Genomic DNA, 19,792 nt, shown 5'->3' with positions numbered 1-19,792 from the left:
ACTCGCGGGTGCGACACGGAGGTGCAGCTCCCCAGGACCAAGCCTCCACTCGGTTGCCATCTTGCTCGGCCATGCAGCTATCTGCCTTGGTCCTCACGTAGTTGATTTCGGGCTAGGCCGCAAGAGATGCTTCGAAACAAATGAGCCATTCCACCGCAGCAGGTTTTTTGCCCGCGGCTGGATCGCTCTGCTGACCTCAGTGCTGAGCACCAGCACCAGCACTCTCGTTCTTTGATGGACAGATGCGGCTGTTAAACGAATAGTCCAATGACTCACCGAGTCGAAGTGCCGAGACGCCGCCTTCAAGGTCGCCCATCGAATAGCGAGTGGTTGGCTTGACCGGGATCGGCACTGCTGGTCGAGGCAACACGGCTATGTAGAGCCTCGTAAAAGTATCATTCTTGTACGACGTACTACTCGCACCAAGCGGAGTTAGCTCACATGGCAGAGGTATCAATAGCCTCATTCTCCAATCACTTTATCCGCTGCCGCCGAGTGCCGTCAGCCCACATCCTGCCGCGCTACGCTGACTCCATGTACCGCGCCGTCGCAGTCCACACCCGGCTCTACTTCCGGGTGAAGACCTGTTGGCTCCCGAGACGTACTGCTCCGCTTCTAATTTGTCATGCGGTCTGGTCCGTCTTTCGGCTTCTCGTCGATGCGCTGGAAGTGGACCTCCCCACGACGCGGTACGCGCTCTTGTTTGACCCACTGGTGACCACCGACGCGTGGTCGACATGGTGTGGCCGGTCTACGAGCCTGCGCGCTGTACACTGTCTGGCTCGCCCGACTTCCGTCCCGAGGCGCCCGTCGTGACGCTCGAAGCGGCCGCTACCTGCGCTGCGTTCTTGACGAAGCTACATCTTTACTACTGCTGCTGAAGACCCAAGCTTCGCCGCCTGGCTTCGTCTCGGCTTGCGCCTTCCATACGCCTCGCCATCAACGCGGCTAAACCTCGCCGCTGCCGCCGTCCAGCACAACACGCTCCGAGTCGAAAGTCCACCCGCCAAAAACCAGTTCCGTGTGAAAGAAGACCAAACGACAAGACTGCATTATAGATAGAGACATCAGTACTCGCGCACCGGCGTCTGGACGCCTTCGCCGCGGCGCTCGGCCAAGAAGGCCTCGACCTTGGGCGCCGTTTCGACGTCTTGGCCCTGCGTCTCAAAGCCAAAGACGACGAGGATGACGACCGCAAACATGAGCACGCCCGTGCAGACCCACATGATGGTCTCGCTCGTACAGTTGTTCTCAATCATAATGGGCACCACATACGGGCCAGCAATGGCGCCGATGCGGCTAAAGGCCGACGGGTACGACGCACCCATGGCGCGGATCGGGGTCGGGTAGTTCTCGGGCGTGTACGCATAGAGCGAGCCCCACGCGCCGAGCATGAACCACGACATGAACGCACCGGTGATCATCAAATTGGCCTGCGTGTTCTTGACGTAGCCAAACGCGAGCGCCGAGACGCACGCGCCGACGAGGAAGATGGCGAGCGTCTTCTTGCGGCCAATGATCTCGACGAGGTACGCGGCCGAGATGTAGCCCGGGAGCTGCCAGAAGATGATGAAGAACATGGTGCCGGTCGCGCCGTTGAGGTTGAAGCCACCGGGCTCCTTGGAGCGCAGCACCGGCAGCCAGACGTAAATCGCATAGTACGAAAACGAAATGCAGATCCAGACGACCCAGAGCACGAGCGTCCGCGCGAGGAACTCACCGCGGAACATGAGCGCGACACGCTCGTACGGCTTGAGGCCATTGACGTCAAAGGTCGTGTTGCGCTCCGACACGAGCGGCTCGACCTTGGCGGCCTCGCCCTCCTTGTCGTACGTCACACCGTGGGCGCGCTCAATCTTGGCGACGATCGCCTCGGCCTCGTCCATGCGGCCGACGGTCGCCAGCCACTTGGGCGACTCGGGGATGATGAACCGGATCGCGACCGCGTACACGGCCGGGATCGCCGAGATATAAAACACGGCGCGCCACGATACGTGCTTGGTGAGCTCGATCGCGAGCAGCACCGCAATCATGCAGCCAATCGACCAAAACGACTCGAGGAGCACAATGATGCGACCGCGGACCGCCGTCGGCGTGAGCTCCTGCACCAAGGCGGCGGCGACGGGCAGCTCACCACCGAGACCAAAGCCGGCAATGAAGCGGAACGAGAGCATCATGCCGTAGCTGTCGGCGGCACCGCAGATGAGCGTCGCAACGAGGAAGACGAGCAGCGTGGCCATGAACATGGGCTTGCGGCCGTAGTGGTCGGCCATTTGGCCAAACATGATGGCACCGCAGAGCGAGCCGGCAAAAGCCGCCGAGCCGAGAAGGCCCTTCTGGCGACCACTGAGCGGCGTCATCGTCTTGGTCTCGATATCGTAGTTGACAATGTCCTTGGACCAGTGGCTAATGGCGTACGTAAAGAGGAAGGTGTCCATCGAGTCCATCGCCCAGCCGACGCCCGTCTTGAGGAGGAGGCCCCAGTAGTAGCTCGAGACGCCGAGGAAGCCGCGGATCGGGAGGCTGTCGAGGCGGTGCGAGATGACTTGGAGGTTGCTCGACATGGTCGGTTCAAAGCAAATTGCACAATGAACTCCGAACGAGGTCCACGCCTTTCTTGAAGTCCCACTGGCGCGATGACCAGTATGCATTCTTAGAGGTACTTGAAATGTCAGTTTGTATAGAGCCGATGAGTCATCACATTATATCGTGACGGGTATTCATTTATAGAGGTCTGTGACGTCGTCACGTTCTATCGGCCGCCTGTCGCGAGGCAAGCGACCGCGCGCTAAGGACAGACAGTAGACACTCCTTGTGCAAGGACTGCCGACAAGATTTACAGGCGCATCCGCGGGCGTCTTTGGCTGCCAGCAACGACGAGATACGCAGTGCACCGGCGTATGGCGTTCCTGCCCACAGCTTGATGGCGCATCGAAGTGGACCATTACACACGGCGCATGGGGATGGGCAGATATGGACGCGAAACTTGAAGTGCTTGCTTGGTAGTATCGTCAAACCAAGGTCAGCTTGGACGGCGCAGACGTTCAAGGCTTCTCTGTGCAGAGATAGATGCCTCGGGAGCGGGTCGAGAGCGGGTCGGCGATCGCGGACGTGAGTCATCTGCTGAGTCATCAGAGGTGCGTCCCACTTTGCACTTCAAGAATGGGTGCAAGAGATCGCAGCCAACCGCCGACGGGAGCCAATGACACGCGCCAATGCGATGGCGTGCGCGTGCCCTGGGTAGACAGGACGAGTGCACTTCTTGAAGCAGAGGGATCTCCTTCTCTGTCTTTTCTTCTCTCGCCAGTCATTCCAACGCCGGCGACAGCACGCGCCAAGTTCCAAGTGCTTGGAGCGACAGCAAGGCAGGTTGTCACAATCGCTGGGTGCAGCCGGCGATCGGCACGAGGTTGGCACCTGGTTGTCGCACTGCAATGACTCACTCGGTCGCCGAAGGAGGAAGAAGAACGATGTGCAACAGACGTTGCGGCCGGCGCGACGGTCATGCCGCTGACGATCGCAACCAAGAACGCACCCATGACGCAAGGCTTGCAAGGCACCAGTTAACGCGTGTTGTACCGAGTGCTGCTAGCTACTCGTGACCGCTCGAGGTGATAGCCGCTCCGTTCTCTACGTCCGGTCGCTTGTCATAGCTCGAGTCCAGCTTGCTCGCACAAGGAAATTTGGTAACTTAAAACGCTTCTATATTGGTCATTGCTGGCTGTACATCTATCTACGACATGGAGCTCTAGGCTTCGTCAAACTGCGGCGTGAGGATCGGGCCGGTTTCGCCCTTGGCCTTCTCCAACAAGTAGGCTTCGACGATCGGCGCCGACTCGACGTTCTGGCCGCGCGACTCGAAGCCAAAGACGAGGAGCACAATGGACGCGACAAGGAGGCAGCTCGCACACACCCACATGATCGACTTGCTCGACCAGTTGTTCTCAATCATGATGGGCACAATGTACGGGCCGGCAATCGAGCCAATGCGGCAGACCGCGACCGGGTACGACGCGCCCATGGCGCGGATCGGCGTCGGGTAGTTCTCGGGTGTGTACGCGTAGAGCGAGCCCCACGCGCCAAGCATGAACCACGACATGAACGCACCGGTGATCATGAGGTTTGTCTGCGTGTTGTCGACGTAGCCAAAGGCCATGGCCGCGATGAACGACCCGACGAGGTAGATGACGAGCGTGAGCTTGCGGCCAATGATCTCGACGAGGTACGCAGCAGAGAAGTAGCCCGGGAACTGCCAAAAGATGATGAAAATCATCGTGCCTGTCGAGCCGTTGAGGTTGAAGCCGCCCTTTTCTTTCGAGCGGAGCGTGGGCAGCCAGACGTAAATCGCATAGTAGGAAAACGCGAGGCAGATCCAAACGACCCAGAGCACAAGCGTCCGCGAGAGAAACTCGCCGCGGAACATGAGCCCCACGCGCTCGAGCTGCGTGAGCCCGCGCACGTCCATACCGGTGACGGGCTCATCGGCTTCGACCTTGGCGGCCTCGCCCTCCTTGTCGTAGACGACGCCGTGGGCACGCTCGATCTTGGCGACGATCGCCTCGGCTTCGTCCATTCGCCCGACGTTCGCAAGCCACTTGGGCGACTCGGGGATCATGATGCGAATCGCAATCGCATAGACGGCCGGGACCGCCGAGAGGTAGAAGACCGACCGCCACGAAACGACCTTGATGAGCTCAAACGCCATGAGGACAGCGCCCATGGAGCCGATCGACCAGAAGGATTCGAGGAGCACGATGATGCGGCCGCGGACCGGCGCGGGCGTGAGCTCTTGGACGAGCGACGACGCGACAGGCAGTTCGCCGCCGAGACCGATGCCGGCGAGGAAGCGAAACGAGAGGAGCATGCCGTAGCTGTCGGCCGCACCGCAGATGAGCGTCGCGGTCATGAAGAAGAGCAGCGTCATCATAAACATGGGCTTGCGGCCAAACACATCGGCGAGCTGGCCAAAGAGGAGCGCGCCAAAGAACGAGCCGGCAAACGAGGCCGACCCGAGGAGCCCGAGCTGGTGCCCGTTGAGCGGCGTCATGATCTTGGTCTCGAGGTCGTAGTTGACGATGGACTTTTGCCAGCCTTTCGCGCCGAGGTACGTGAAGAGGAACGTGTCGAGCGAGTCCATGCCCCAGCCGACGCCCGTCTTGAGGAGGAGGCCCCAGTAGTAGGCCGAGATGCCGAGGAGGCCCGTCAGCGGCAGACTGTCGAGGCGCTTGGCGATGGCGGCGACGTTGCTGGCAGCCATGGGACTTGACGGTGCAAGTGAAAGTGATGAAGAGGCGCCGACGCGACACCGGAGCTCGGTGCGCGCCCACTTTGCATACAAAGATTCACTTTGCACTTTGCGTTTGTAGCTGGTTGAACTCCGTCTTAGAGTATCTTGTGATTTGTATGCAATAAGATGCATTTGCATGGCTCAGAAAGGACGCTCGCTGTGGTTGGCCAGAAACTGACTCAGCGAAAAAAGGCCGCCGCCACCGTGTCGCAAGGAGGACGAGAGTCATCCCTTTCCTCGCATCGGTGTATGCGGCAGGTTATCATGTTTAAAGGGTTTTGAAAAGGGTAGATGTATAGGTAATGGTGTGACTCATGCACAATATGCTGCAAGTTATGCATTGTGAGAGGTCCAACAGCTGGTGGCTTCAACCCAGGTGGAGCCGCGCTCGCCAGCGCAGCAATGTCTCTACACGGCCGTCGTCACGGTGCATGGACCATACAAAGCCTCGACGTTCGATGCGTGGGGTGAATGGATGACTCACCGCCTGGCCTTCGACTGGGTGCAGTAGCGTTAGGTCACGTGTCGTTGAAAGTTTGCCGTCGAAACGCTGGGGTTCGAAAAGCATCGAGGCTTCGTTGGCGCGTGCCGATCATCGTGCACCGATTACACTACTACTAGTACGTATTACAGGATTAGGGCAGCGCGGCTTCGAGTTGGGTGACAAGAGCGGGCCAATGACGCTGCCACGCCATCGGGACATCGTCGCCTTTGGTCGCGCGCACATAGTTGCGCGCCACGTGGAGGCCCGCGTCGAGGTCGTTGCGCAGAAGCGGGTGCAGGTTGGCAAAACTACTCATGGCGCGGCTCGCGCTCACATAGTCGCGCCGCCGCAAGAATGCGAGCACGACAAACGCCATGCTGCTCGAGAGCCAGAGCTCCGATTTCGAGGCGCTCCGGTTGGCCGCAAGCACTTGATGCAGCACGGACGGAAGCTCCATCCACGCCTCAAAGCGCAGCAGCACCAGCTGCGTCTCGAGGAGCGACGAGGGCGCAAGTGTCGACGCAGTGAGCTCGGTCCACAGCAGTGCGTGGATCGAGGCATATGGCGACAAGAGCCCGAGGGCGAGCCGACCCATCGGCAAAGCGCGCTGGAGTGCCTCGGCGTCGTCTTGGCGCAAGCTCGCATACGCCACTGCGTCACTCTGCAGCAGCGCAGTGAGCGCCGGCACGGTCCACCCATTCCGGGCGTAGAGCTGTTGCCAGAGCGGCGCGACATTGAGTTCTTCTTGCGCATCGTCGAGCGGCGTCGTCTCGGCAAGGCCAAGGCGGGCAACGATCGCAGCGTCGCGAGCAGCTACCCAGGACCGCGCCGACGTGACTTGGTGGTACGCTTGCCACTGCTGCAGCACCCACGCAAGCGCTTCGTTGGCAGCTACCGTCTCGGGGAGGGCGTGCAGCGCATGGGCAAAGAGCGGACCAACGTCGTGCATCACTTTTGCTTCGTGCGCTGCGTAGCTTTCGTCGTCGCCGACGCTGCGCAAGGTCGACACGATCGACGCGGCCGCTTGCATCGCCGACAAGTCGACCGAGCGCAGCTTGGCCGGCGGCACATTCGCCGTCAGCACACGCAGGAGGTCGTGGGCGCGCGGCGAGGTCTTGACGCAGGCCTGCACCCGCTCGAGCCATTTCGCTTCCGTTGGCGCCACGGCGTCGAGCGGAAGCGTCTTGAAGCCGGGCAGCCGGACGCGTGCGACCCACTGAGCGTTCGTCTCGGTGTTCTGCGCCCACTTGGCTTGGCAGTAGGCGGTGAGGGCGTCGAGCGACAAGTCGTGAAGCGCCGCGTCAATACTCGTCGTCCAGACAGCGTCCGCATCGAGCCCAAGGCGCGCCAACAGCGTCAGCACAACATGGCACTGGGCAAGCGACAATGGTGCGTTGAGCCAGCGCGTCGCGGGCAGCGCCTTTGCATCCGGTAGCGGAAACGCCACGTCGACGGCGATCTCCCACGCACTCAAGAGCGCCGTGAGCACCACGAACGGCGCTTGGGCTTCGAAGAGCGCCAAGCCTTTTTGCTTGTCGGGGCGCGCACTCAGAAGCGCATACGTGTCTTCGAGGATCTCGACGCGCTTGCGCGGCAGCACATGCGGCGCGACCTCATGCGGTGTCTCAAACTCGTGGCCAAACAGCGCGAGCGACCGCGTCGGATCCAGCAGCAAATGCAGAAACGTGAGCACATGCTCGGTCGAGAGACCGGACGCGAACGGGACACACGACTCGTACGCGAGCGCCACGTCGGCCTTGGACTTGGCCAGCACTGTGTCGAGGTAGATCAAGACGACGCTGCTGGTCGCAATACCATGCACGCGCTTGAGCATGCTCGTGACGAGCCGAATGTTTTGGCCCGTGAGGATCGGCAAGATCGCCTGGACGGCCGAGGCTGCCTGCGCCTTCATGTCGAGACTCTTCTCGAAGCACGCAAACGCCTTGAAGTCGACGGTGACGCGCAGCTTTCGGAGCTCCTTGGCGCACGCGATTAGGAGCTTGACGCGCTCGATCGGCAACGGCAGCGAAATCGTCGGCTCTTGCTGCCATGCGAGCGAGACGAGGCGCCACACAAACTCAAGCGACACGAGGTCCTTGGCGTCGACTTGCGCGTACGTGTGTTTCAGCAGGCGCGCGACAAGAGCGGACGGCTTTGTCAACGCAAAGGAAAGCACGGTCGTCGTTTGGTCGCGGAACGGCAGCGGGAGATGCACCTTCTTGAGCTCCACCTCGCGCACATCGGACGAGACCAAGAGCGCTTCAAGAAACGACGCGTTGAGCTGCCAGTGGTCCATGCCGAACGCGTCGGCCACCATGTAGGCGTCGGTGAGCAGCGCGGGGTCTGCGCGCGCGACAGCCGAGAGCATCGCGTACCGATACGGCTCGTCGCTGTCGAAGCGTGGGCGGTCGATACGCTCGACGGCCGCGAGCCGGTCGAGCGTCGCTTCGTGCACAGACGCCGCTTCGAGAGACACAAATGCATCCGCAAAGATGGTGCCGTCCAGCGACGTGGACGCCAAGGTCGCTATCCACGCCTGCGTCTCGCGATCGCTGGCGGCGCGCTCAAAACGCGCGAGCCAGAGACCATGGCGCGTCTCGGGCGACACGTCGGCCAAGTACGCCAACGCGAGCGACGCGTCGCCATTGGGCGTCAAGGCGTCGAGACTCGCGCGCGCCACGTTCGTCTTGGCCAAACTCGAGGGTCCAGCCTCGGCAAAGGCCGCTTCCAGCGAGAGCGCCACTTGGTACGCGCGCAGCACTGCTTCAGGCTGATCGACGACGATCTCTTGATAGACGCTGAGCTGGTCGAGCAGCCACGTGTGCTCGGACACGTGGCGCTCGTCGGCAAACGCTTCCCGATCGCGAGGCGAGAGGTCGAGAAGTGTCGCGGCCCGGTCCAGGGCTGCGAGCTTGGTCTGCCACCCGAGGAGCACCGACCAAAACGTCGGATCTGTGACATGCACCAGCGCTTGGGACGCTAAGTGAGCCCGCGCTGCCCAATCGACGCAGCTGCTGCAGCTCACAACGTCCAAGAGGAGCGAGAACACCATCGAGAGGTCGGCGTCGGCGGTCGGCAGGGCCTCGAGCAAGCGTGCGGCCTCGTGCATGGCCGAAGCAAAGTTCCGGGTCGAAAGCAGCGCGTAGGTCGCCCACACGCGGATCTGCACCGCGTGCGCCTCGAGAGCCAGCCAGCGAACAAGGTCGTCGACGTGCGTCGCGGCGCCGCTGTCCGGGTACAGGCTCAAGAGCCGCTGGATCCGAGCCAGCCGATCCAAAGAGGATTCGCAAAGGAGGTCGCGCGGTGCGATCGACACGTGTCCCCAGGTTTCCATCGCGTCGGCGGCGTCCAAGACACCTTGGAGCGCGTTGGCGGCGGGCGCGTCGACCCACGAGAGGAGGGTACGCGCCGGCTGGAGGCTTGGCGACGTCGCGCCGTTGGCCCGCTGCACGTGCGCAGTCGCGGCGGCCACGATCATCTCGGAGGCATTGGACGGCAAGAGCGCGCGCAGTGCCGGCGCCGCGTCCGCATTGGGCTGGCTCAAGAGCGCGCCGAGCACGAGAGACGTCGCGTCGTCCTGCGACACAATCGGAAACACCAAGTCGACGAGGTCCACCGCGTCCTTGACGACCGTCACAGCGTCATTGGCAACCGCACCGAGATGCGTCAGCGTCTCGGTGGCAAAGGCGACGTCCTGCGCGCGCGTCTGCAGCTCTTGCGGACTGTAGTGAAGACCGTACGCTGCACAGCGCTCCATACCATCCATGAGCGCCTGTAGCTCATCGACCTACACCGAGAGTTGACCTCAATGAATCAAAAGACCAAAGTAGGTACCTGTGCCATGAGCTCGGTCAGGAGTGCGTCACCAGAGGGAGCCTGCGCTGGCAACGACTCGAAGATGGCCCACGCCAACTCGATAAACTCGGTCGGCGCGTCCCGGCCGGCGAGCGTAAAGCCAAAGCAAGCGGCGAGCGCCGTCTCGAGCAGCAAACTGTCCGTCTTGAGAATGCGGTCCGACCGACGGGGGCAGCTGCGCTGGACCATCTCGGCCACGTACTTGAAGTGCACAACGTCGTCCATCGAGAGGCCGGACAGGAACTTGACGAGCTGCGCTTCGGAAAAGAGCCCTCGGGCCAACACGTCGGCCGCGACGTCGACCGGCTGCGACACGAGCGGCGACAGCTTCTCCGCATCCGAGAGCGTGAGCCAATGCGTGAGCGTCCACTCGAGCGGCACGTCGACACAGCAGTCGTATACATACGCAGCAAACGTCGCGACGTGACCTTGCAAGACGGCCACGTCATCTCGGGCTAGAGCGTCATCCATAAGATCTTGTCGTCAAGTACATAGTAGAAACATACCAGGGTCCTCGCCAAGGCAGAGCAAACCAAGGTCCAAGAGCTCCTTTGCACTCTCGAGCTGGCCAAACTGCGTCTCGATGGCCACCGCGCGGTCCGACACCCAAGCGGCAATCGCATTGGCTTGCGCTGGTAGCGGCTCGACATGCGTCGCCCACTCGTTCTCGTCCATGGGCACACCAGGGATCGGCCGCAACGTCGCCATTCGCGCCGCCCCTACGTCCAATGAGCTCATGAAATTGCACGCGAGGTGGGCTACCATGCTGCCACGTGTAGTACGCGTCGACGCCGTGCGACACTACACACGGCAAGAGGTGTGCGTACTCGACAGGATCCAGCGTGAGCGGGAGGGCGCTCAGCAGCGCCAACCGATCGGGCAAGAGCTCGTAGCCATAGCGCTCCAAGAGCATGCTGAGAGCAGCCACCCGACCGTCTTTGGCGAGCGCGAGCGCGGTCTCATACATTGTCGCGTCCAGAAAGGCCTCGAGAAGCGACGGATGAAAGAACGGCGAGAGCGACTCGTTGGCCAAGAGCTGGTCGAGCGCCGGGGCCGGCGGCGACGCAGTCTCGACGTGCACCAGCGCAAGGTACGTTTCGAGCAGGTCGAGGAGTCGGCCGAGCACGCCAAAGGTCGGGTCCAAATCCAGCCCAAAGCGCCAGAGCGCCGCGCAGTCGGCGGCTGACGCCTCGAGCGTCGAGGCCACGAGATGCTGCACGTATCCAACGTCCGAGATGTGCCGGAGGTGGGCGTCAATGCGCAGAGCGACGTTGGGCTCGATCGCCGCGGCGGCCTTGTGCACGAGGTCGCGGTCCAGCGACCCATGTTCATTGGCCAACGCCAGTGCTTCGTCGAAAAGCCCGAGCGAAATGCGCCGTTCGTACACGGTCTCGAGTGGCAGCTCGGCGAACGACGCCATCTGCACCTCGCCCGACATTGCGCGCGACGCGTAAAAGAAGCCGCTCGCATCGCGGGGCGCGACAGCCACGCCAGTGACGCGCAGTGGTGACGCGGCAGCCACTTGGATGGTGTCCAAGGCCGTCGACTCGGCGTTGAAAGTGCACGTATGCAGCGTGCCATCGCTCTGAGCAAGCACGAGGTGTGATCGAAACCAGCACACGCTGCGCGTCGGCGCGTCGGCGATGAGCGTCCACGGAATCAGAACCGCGCTCGTGTCGACCTAAGCACAGAACTGAGATGGATGAAGGCGTCCAAGGGAAGCGCACCAGACGAAGGGAGAGCCGGCCGACGCGGTCCGTAAGCGCGAGGGTCTGCCCGTCCGGTGAAATCGCAAGCGTCGCGATATGGCCTTGCGTCAATGTCTCCGACTCGGTCGGAAGCCCGAGGAGCGCCTTGGCCGAGCGCCAGAGCCCAGACGACCCGCCGGTGCTGCTGCTTTCGAGCTCGAGCTGTGCGACCGATGCGTCGTCGCCGAGGACGGTTGTAAAGTCCTGGAGCTCGGCGCGGGGCTCGCCGTCGAGGATGAGCTTCCAGAGACTGAGACTAGACGCGTGGGCCATGTGGGCGCTCGCACTGCGGACGCCGCCGGCGAGCACCAAGAGGCCGGCGGGAACGTCCAGCGCACCGCTCGTGAGCGTAGGATGCCACTGCGTCACGTTGGCGAGTTCGGTGCAATGCTCGACGTTGTTTTGGATGCGAAGGTGCACGAGGTGGCCTTTGGCGCAGACGACGAGCAGCACAAACTCAAAGAGATGCGGGCCCACGACCCGCGACCGCAACACGAACGTGCGCCATGGCGTCGAGGGCATGTCGACGACGCGGGACATGAGCGCGCGCCCCTCGTAGTAGACCGAGACGCAGCTCGGGTTGAGCCACCCGACGACCGTGGCGCCGTCAGCGCTCGTGGCGACGGTCGATGGCAAGAACGGCAGCGGCTTGACCTCGCCCTCGTCGCAGAGGTGCGTGGCCGAGGGAAGCCCAAGGACAAACGACGTCCCATGCGCCGACGCATGGAGGGATAGTACCTCGTCCGCCAGGATCGCGCTCTCGCTGCCGACGGCTTCGTCGCTGCATGGCGGAAGCGCGTACGCTCCGAGTTCCTCGCGCTCCAGCATCTTCGTGTTGGCTTGTGTATCCGGACGCTCGCATTTTTGGCCTATCACCGCGCGCCAAGTGGGTGCCATTTTTCGGTAAACGCAGGTAAATATACCGTATATTTCAAAAACACACGGAAATAGTGTGGCAATCGCCGTGGCCCTCTCTCACAACGAGCACAACAACGCGACGCGCTACTAAGACTAGGGACAACCCTTCCACAATGTTGAAGACATGTATGTCAAGTGCTGAGTCAGTCAGTGCATTGCCCTTGTGCAGCAATGTTCGTTTAGTACATACCATCAACTAACTCGAGACACTGGATGGCGTCACGCCCATTTTTCTTCTACCGTCTGCGATCAAATGCAAGGGAGCTTCCATCATTCATTCCCTGGATGCAATATTCCTTGTGCGTGGTGACGCCAAGAGCCATGGAGGGTACTACCCAAAGCAATACATTGGCTTGGCCTTTCTACTAACGTAGTCGACGAATGACTAGCATGAAATTCAAACTAAATCAAAGTCATTGCAGCCGGCTCCAACTCCCTCGCCCCGATTTCGACAAATGTGCATTCAACGCTTTTGGGCAACTTGCAGCGCTGTGTACAATGCGACGATTAGGCGTCGAGGACGTTGTGGAGCTGCTCGATGAAGCCTTGGATATCGTCGAGCGTGATCTCCATGACGGTCGTATCAAAGCCGTCGTGCGTGTACTTGGCGCCGGTCTCGGCGGCCGCCATCTTGAACGCCGTGCCGAGTTTGCTAGACAAATCCATAATGTCACAAGTTAGGAAGCATATTCGGTGTACTTGCGGTGGACCTCGCCCGCGCGCTCGGGGCACGTGACGCCGACGATCAAGTAGACGTTGCGGGCTTTGAGGTGGCAGAGCAGCACGAACGGCGACGCCTGCTTGCCGGTCCACTTGCCTTGCTCGCGATGCACGTCGACGAGGAAGAGTGCGAGCTTGGAGAGCGTCGACGGATGCGAGAACATGGCTTCGTCGTCTTCGCTGAGCCGGAGACAGACGTATCGAAAGTGCTTGATGCGAACAATGAGCTTGCGGTCGAGGATCGAGATGCCCATCGAGACGATCGCTTTCTGCATCGTCATGGCGAGCTTGATGCCTTGCTCCAAGAGCGTGCAGCTGCGCTTGCTCTTGCTACAAGAGACATGAGCGTTGCCCACTCGATTTAGTCGAGAGACCAGGGCAGCGCCTGGGACGCAATGTGGAAGCTGTGCTGCCAGAACGGCACCGACTCGTCCATGGCGAGGACATCGGGCACCTTGTGCTCGACGGTCTTTTGAATCAGGTACGGTGGCGCCTCGAGGAGCGCCGAGAGGCCATGCACAACGTCGGCGGCGCACCACTGGTACTTGAACTCTACGGGAAAATGCCAGTGAAATAAACAAAACTACGAACGATCTGTACCAAATTGCCGCCGAAACGAGCCGTAGAGGATCTCGTCGAGTTCGAATTCCGGGGCGATCTCCTGGAGCTTCTCGCGCAGCTTTTGCTTGAGCTCGATCGACATGAACGTGTAGCTACATGGCAAAAATGAAGAATCAAATCTTCGCGCCTGGCTGAGCGCAAACGACGTACCTCTGCTGGCACTCTTTGAGCGAGAGCCCCATGCGTGCGAGGAACACTTCGAGCTCGTCCTTCCCGGATGGCTGCCATGTCTTGAGCTTGGCCGCGACGTAGTTGGAGTAGTACATGCTCTTGTAGAGCGACCAGTGCCGGTAGAGGAGGAAACGGTACTCTTCCTCAAACGCAATCGTGCCGCCGTGCACTGTACAGCATCCGCATGAGATGGGATAGGTTGATAGATTGATAGGTTGGATTGATTGATGACGCGTACCAGTCGGGAGTGCCGTGCCGTCGACGTCGGTGACGTCATCGACTGCTTGGTTGAGCGAGAGCACTTCGTCTTGAAACTTTTGGACGAGCATGTTGTAGTTGTGCGCGTCGATTTGCTGCGCCACAAACTGCTTGGTGAGTCCGACGATCGCAAACCACACTTTGTCGGGCGTCGACTGGTTCACTTGGGACGCGAGCTCGTACAAGAGCGTTGACGCTGGCGCGCCGTAGTACGACCCGCGGTAGTACTGGAGAATCTCGATCCGGCGTTGGCTACACCAAGCGTAGGAGTTGACGAGATGCAACATGTATGATAAAATGGACTGTACTGCTTGGACGCGCCACGGGCTGGTCGAGGCGCCGGTACCTTCTCGACGTCGGGTTCGTCTTCTTCCGTCTCGAGACCGGACGCAATGTCCTCCATGTCATCGACCACAGCGTCCTTGTCAACGTCGTCGCCGAGGCTGTCGTTGCCGTCGTCCTCGTCATTGGCCGTCATGAGCTCGGAAGACGAGGAGGCGTCGGGCGCACTGGCACTGGATTCAGTGGCGGGGATCACATGAACTTCGGCTTCGCCATCCAGTGAATCATCGTCGTCGGAGCCGCTGCGCTTGCGCTTCTTCGTGGCGTCCTGCACGAGTCCGTCGCCGACTTCGGCCTCACCGTCGCTGTCCGAGTCGGACGCGGCCTCGTCGTCCTCGTCGTCCTCTTCCTCTTCGTCGTCTTGCTCGATGGCCTCAATGTCAGGGCCATCTTCGGGAAAGTCGTCTTCGGCCTGCGCTTCGTCGTCAAAGAGAAACACCGTGCCGTGCCGGTCATAGACATTCGCCAAGTGGAGCGGCCGGTGGCTGTCGATGACGTAGACCTTGATGTTGCGGCCGCCGAGCTGCATCGTCGAGTAGACGTCGATCATGGCGCCGCAGTTGATGAGGAAGACGGACCGGATGTCGGCGGCAAAGGCCATGGCCGCGAGCTGCGCGTTGCCGGCCACGGGCACGAGCGAGTAGGCAATCATGTCGGCCTGCAGCACCGAGGTGAGGATGGCGGAAGCGGCGATCGAGTCTGCATCGAGGGCGACGAGGAGGAGGACGCTCGCTGCGTTCGAGTCGAGCGCGTCCGAGACGACCTGCTTGTACGCGACGCGGAACTGCTCTCGTGGCCACAGCATGATGGCAACTGGCGACGATCCGCCCAATCACACGCGGCGAATTGGCGGCACGCGCTCGGATTGGCTCCCATTTAACGTGCCGGCAAAAATAACTCGATGCGTTAAAGGTCGCTTTAACGCGAAACACCCGCGCCACACAGAATATCAAACAGCGGTTTGGACAAACACTGTTTGAGAAGGTCCAACAGGGCGTGGAGACTGAACGCAACGACCCAGCGTAGCACTGCAACGTACCCCTACACAGTCCAGTGTACGTACACTGTATGAGGAAAGGGGCACAAGAGAGAAAGCGCAAGCACAGTGCTAGCAGCCAAGGACGAGGGACGTACTACGAGTAGGGAGTGCAACGAACGAGCAAAGCTCAAACTCAAAAAGGTCGTGTCGCTATGTTTTCGCGTTCATTCCGAGGACGAAGCTGGGTGACAAAACGATACCACAGCCCCTTTGGTCAAACGGCGACATAGAGCCGACGTCACTGCGGAGCTTGCCCACAACGTAGTACCGTAGCAGGAATACGATGCTTTGGCGCTCGGAATTATGGTTCTGCACTATGCAAGCTGGTTTACGAGCAACCAGACTTTGGGTCACGCTTTCGCAGAGCCATGGGTTCTTCGGTGCGTTCGCTGGGCCTGTTGGTGGCAAGAGAAAATGAATATTTTACTTTCTCTGGGGCCTTTGCTGCGATAGCAACCACGCAGTGTGGGAGGGTTTCCCGCCGACAACGCTGTGGCCACTGATAGCTCTGACCACCTCAACGTCCGAGAGCCGTGGGTGGAAACGACACTCGACCCTGATAGCTCCTACGACAAAGTGAGAAAACTCGCTGGCAATGTTTTGTGGCAGCTAAGCTTATCAGTGTACGCTATCAGTGTAAATATCAATGTCGGGTTGTGGAAGTCCACAGTCCCCACGACCATTCAAGAGCCAAGTCGAAACCAGAACCAGGTCGTTTTCGTTGAGCCGATTTCGATCAGGAAGGCGTCGTCGTCTTGTCGTCAGCCCACACGCTTGAAGTGTCGACAGGGCGCTCCATCATTTCTCTTCGACAACCCGAACGACCAATATTTAGCCCAAGTAAAACATCTACCACCACGGGCCAGAGATGTCCGTGTAAACGTCGTCCTTCCTTGCCAAAAGCCAAGTTGTTTTCGGTGCGCACGGCTCCCGGAAACAACGACGCCACCGATGCGACAAGCGACACCCGCCAAGAACGGTCTCTACGGCCGATCGTCGTTGGACGTCGGAGCCCAAGAAGGGTGCGGCGTTCCCTTGCAGCTTCGCTGGGCGAAGCAAGATCCCGGGCAGGTTGGTATAGTATAAAGTCGAGTGCGGTCTCGACAAGGAGGACCAGCTGCAAACAGCAAACAATAATCATCGGCGATTTTTTCGCGCACTTCCATGCACTGTATTCTACAACATCTGTTGCTGGCACGTTGTGAGTCACAGATGTCCACGGCCAGAAGTTTGTCGAGCTATGGCTTTCAGTCCCTTTGCATCATCACTTTTGCATTTGCCTTGAATTGCCAACACCATGATTCGCCTCGCCACCGCCGTCGCCGCCATCGCGTCGCTTGCGCTCGCTGCCGCCGAAAAGACGGCGCTCGTCATCGTCGACGTCCAGTACGACTTTGCGTCGCCCAACGGCTCGCTCTCGGTGACGAACGGCGAAGCCGTCATTCCCGTCATCAACAACCTCCGCGCCAAGGGCAAGTGGGATATGGTCGTCACGACGCAGGACTGGCACCCCAAGGGACACATTTCGTTCTACTCGCGCTGGAAGGACGACAAGAGCGCGACCATGTTCCAGCCGTACACGCTGCCCGATTCGGCCAAGTGGCCCAAGGGCTCGATCCAGGTGCTCTGGCCCGACCACTGCGTGCAGGTAATGCACTTTATCCTTCCGAGGCCAGTCCCCTTATGAGATGCATGCAGGAGAGCGATGGCGCCAAGTTGTACCCGAAGCTCGAAGTAGACGCCAAGGACGTTGTGATCAAGAAGGGTTCGAACCCCGACCTCGACTCGTACTCGGCGCTGCTCGAGAACGACCATACGACCGAGACCAAGCTGCCGGCGATTCTCAAGCAAGCTGGTATCACCAAGCTCGTCGTCGTCGGTCTTGCGGAAGACTATTGCGTCGGCTCGACGGCCTATGACGCCAAGACCGTGTACGAGTACGACGTGACGGTCATCTCGGATGCGACGGCCCCCGTCGCCGCACTCTCCCAGGCGGCGATGTACAGCAAACTCAAGGGCGCCGGTGTCGTGTATAAGACGTCGGCCGAGTACTTGAACCACCATGCGTGCTAATGCCTTCAGAAATCTTCGAGTTTCGATCGGAGTTTACATATCGAGTCAACGTCGTCGGCTGGCACGAACGAATCTCAGGACGTTTTTGGACGCACGCAATGCTCCTGTTGTGTGAACACGAGCGCGCATTGCTGCAGCCTTTTCGTTCCGGAGCTTGCACAAAGCGTGGGGAGCAGTGCTCTTGACACCTCGAGTCAGCAAGTCGCAGGAGGCATCGGTCACGTCAATGCTGTGTCGTCGGTTGACGCTCCATCGTCGAGGTGCTCGGAAGAGGCCGTGCACAAGCCGACGTTCTAAAGCCATGAAACCATACTACATTGTCAAGCGCCATCGACGAGGACTTGTGTCACACGATGAGTGCCTCGCGAGACGTACACGGCTGGTGGCCAGTGTTCGGGATCTGCCAGTGATGGGCTTGAAGCAGTGCGACTTCAAGCGTGAGAACCCAGTCTGCCACCCGGGCAAGCCCAACATATCACCGAGGTGCATTGGCTTGGCACCTGAGCGAGGAGGTGCGTACTTTGACAACACTGCCTTGGTCGCCCCTGAGCACCGTCTCTGCGATCAAGCAGAGACGAGCGAGCGTGTATTAGCGTCGGCGACCTATCGCTCAGGACGTTCGTTGCCTACAACGATGTCTGATGCCTTCGCTAAATCCCGGAAGCTGCCTCAACGACAGGCACCGACGAGACGAGTTGTTTCGCATGGCGACGTATAGTTAGTTACATCCTGTGGCTGACCTTAGTCTGTTGGGAGCAATCTTGAAGCCGAGGGCGATGATGGCGAGTCTCGGGCCGATCATAAATGTCAAAAAATGTACAAACGTTAGGTAGTATGTTCTTGATAGCGTGCATATTCTACATGGCTGTGACCAAAGCCACGCTTGATTCATCGCCTTCGCTAGCTTTCGTCTATGGATGGTTGCAGTAGATGCGACAAAGGGGCTTGCGACGACCGAGTCGTCGTTCATTTGGCAGACGGCGTCGACTTGACGGAAACCAAAAAGCGAGAGCGATGCTGTCGCCAGGGTTGCTTACGCGCAAAGGGTCGGAACTGCCCCACACACGATTCGATCTGTACTCGGCGGATGTATGCTGCTGATAGCACCGAAATCGAAGCTCATTGGACGCATCTCGTTGACAATCCCTGGCAAAGGCCAGTGGTGCACAGAGAAGGCTCATGCCCGTCCAAGGCCAGCATGAGTACTACCAAGCTCCTTTGTCCCGATCGAAATACAACAATCCCTCTACCCCTCCACCCTTACCCCGACGGCTTAGGAGCTAGCGTGCGGCAACTATCTCTCTCCAAACCAAACAACATTTTGCCTTTGTCGCTTTTATTTGCGGGATATTGTTACTACAACATCTGTTCCGGGCTGGGGAGGCGTGTTAACAGTTCCTGATCGAAATCCGTCGTGCACAGCTGGTGGAGTTACCGGTACTCACACCCTCCCGCTTTTTCGTTAATGAAAAGAGAGACCAGACCTGCATACCGTACCGTAGGCTCTCTGTGCATGTAGGCAGTGTGGCTATCTACATGTAATGAGCTGGCACGATGCTATTGATGGCCACGACACGATGGCTCGCCAAGAGGATACCGGTCTTCTGTGATGCCAGTATGGCCGCCTCGAGAGCCTTCGGTGTCCGAGACCTGACCGTGAGTCTCCTCTCCCATGCGTCTCTCTCTTCCGTGCTCGCTTTCGAACGTCGATGTGCAAGTTGGAAGAGGAACTGGCCGCCAGTGCGAAACCATATGGTGGGGTAATGCGCTGACCCGAAGCATGTGGTTCTCAACGGACGGCGCTGCTTGCCCGCTTCCACAAGCTCCCTTCCCGGCGCTCCCCACTTCATTTCTAATTTTCTTCCACAATGGTTGCTACATCCACCTTCTTTACGTCGCTCGTTGCCTTTGGTGCGTCGGTGATGGCGTCGTCGCTCCGCGCCTGCAACAAGGTACGTCCCGCATTTTGTTCTCGGCTCATCGCTTGTCATTTAGACTGCGCTCATCATCGTCGACGTCCAAAACGACTTTACATTGTCAACTGGCAGCCTCTCGGTGACGAACGGCGAGGCCATCATCCCAATCATCAACAAGGTCCGCGACGAGGGCAAGTTTGATATGGTTGTGCTCACGCAAGACTGGCACCCGGTCGGCCACGTCTCGTTCTACTCGCGCTGGTCCGCGGATCCGAAGGCTAAGCTCTTTGCGCCGTACACGCTGCCCTCCACGGGCCCGGCGCCCGTGTGGCCCGCCAACACGGAGCAGGTGCTCTGGCC

The 19,792-nt window shown here is 60.0% G+C and overlaps 6 protein-coding genes across 6 annotated transcripts in view; 2 read left to right on the top strand and 4 right to left on the bottom strand.

Annotated features, from left to right (window-relative positions):
• Positions 1 to 1,005: 1,005 nt before the first annotated feature.
• Positions 1,006 to 2,581, bottom strand: SDRG_07179 (hypothetical protein). The gene has a single exon (XM_008612999.1). It carries the CDS (start codon positions 2,562 to 2,564, stop codon positions 1,068 to 1,070), a length of 1,497 nt encoding a protein of 498 aa, XP_008611221.1. The 5' UTR covers positions 2,565 to 2,581; the 3' UTR covers positions 1,006 to 1,067.
• A 1,101-nt stretch (positions 2,582 to 3,682) lies between these two features.
• Positions 3,683 to 5,341, bottom strand: SDRG_07178 (hypothetical protein). Its single transcript, XM_008612998.1, has one exon. The coding sequence runs from the start codon at positions 5,255 to 5,257 to the stop codon at positions 3,749 to 3,751; it is 1,509 nt and encodes a 502-aa protein (XP_008611220.1). The 5' UTR covers positions 5,258 to 5,341; the 3' UTR covers positions 3,683 to 3,748.
• Positions 5,342 to 5,806: 465 nt separating this feature from the next.
• On the bottom strand, positions 5,807 to 12,233 carry SDRG_07177 (hypothetical protein). The gene is made up of 5 exons (XM_008612997.1): positions 11,354 to 12,233; positions 10,389 to 11,307; positions 10,133 to 10,345; positions 9,606 to 10,081; positions 5,807 to 9,558 (listed from the first exon to the last, which is right to left on the bottom strand). Exons 1-5 carry the CDS (start codon positions 12,200 to 12,202, stop codon positions 5,923 to 5,925), a joined length of 6,093 nt encoding a protein of 2,030 aa, XP_008611219.1. The 5' UTR covers positions 12,203 to 12,233; the 3' UTR covers positions 5,807 to 5,922.
• Positions 12,234 to 12,619: 386 nt separating this feature from the next.
• SDRG_07176 (hypothetical protein) lies at positions 12,620 to 15,209 on the bottom strand (the record flags this gene model as incomplete). Its single annotated transcript, XM_008612996.1, has 7 exons — positions 12,620 to 12,944; positions 12,992 to 13,342; positions 13,387 to 13,564; positions 13,613 to 13,725; positions 13,784 to 13,973; positions 14,043 to 14,314; positions 14,371 to 15,209. 7 exons carry the CDS (start codon positions 15,207 to 15,209, stop codon positions 12,800 to 12,802), a joined length of 2,088 nt encoding a protein of 695 aa, XP_008611218.1. The 3' UTR covers positions 12,620 to 12,799.
• Positions 15,210 to 16,706: 1,497 nt separating this feature from the next.
• On the top strand, positions 16,707 to 17,547 carry SDRG_07175 (hypothetical protein). The gene is made up of 2 exons (XM_008612995.1): positions 16,707 to 17,091; positions 17,142 to 17,547. Exons 1-2 carry the CDS (start codon positions 16,741 to 16,743, stop codon positions 17,514 to 17,516), a joined length of 726 nt encoding a protein of 241 aa, XP_008611217.1. The 5' UTR covers positions 16,707 to 16,740; the 3' UTR covers positions 17,517 to 17,547.
• A 1,837-nt stretch (positions 17,548 to 19,384) lies between these two features.
• The window catches only part of SDRG_07174 (hypothetical protein), a gene marked incomplete at both ends in the record, with an annotated part of 1,601 nt that continues 1,193 nt past the window's right edge, over positions 19,385 to 19,792 (top strand). Inside the window, 2 exons of the mRNA XM_008612994.1 lie at positions 19,385 to 19,468; positions 19,512 to 19,759. Coding sequence (XP_008611216.1) covers positions 19,385 to 19,468; positions 19,512 to 19,759 — 332 coding nt within the window. The remainder of the gene's footprint in view (positions 19,469 to 19,511; positions 19,760 to 19,792) is intronic.

Source organism: Saprolegnia diclina (assembly GCF_000281045.1).
Source record: "Saprolegnia diclina VS20 unplaced genomic scaffold supercont1.20, whole genome shotgun sequence".
Taxonomy (NCBI): Eukaryota; Oomycota; class Saprolegniomycetes; order Saprolegniales; family Saprolegniaceae; genus Saprolegnia; species Saprolegnia diclina.
The sequence above is the reverse complement of the archived record's forward strand: the minus strand, read 5'-3'. Positions and strand labels throughout refer to the sequence as shown.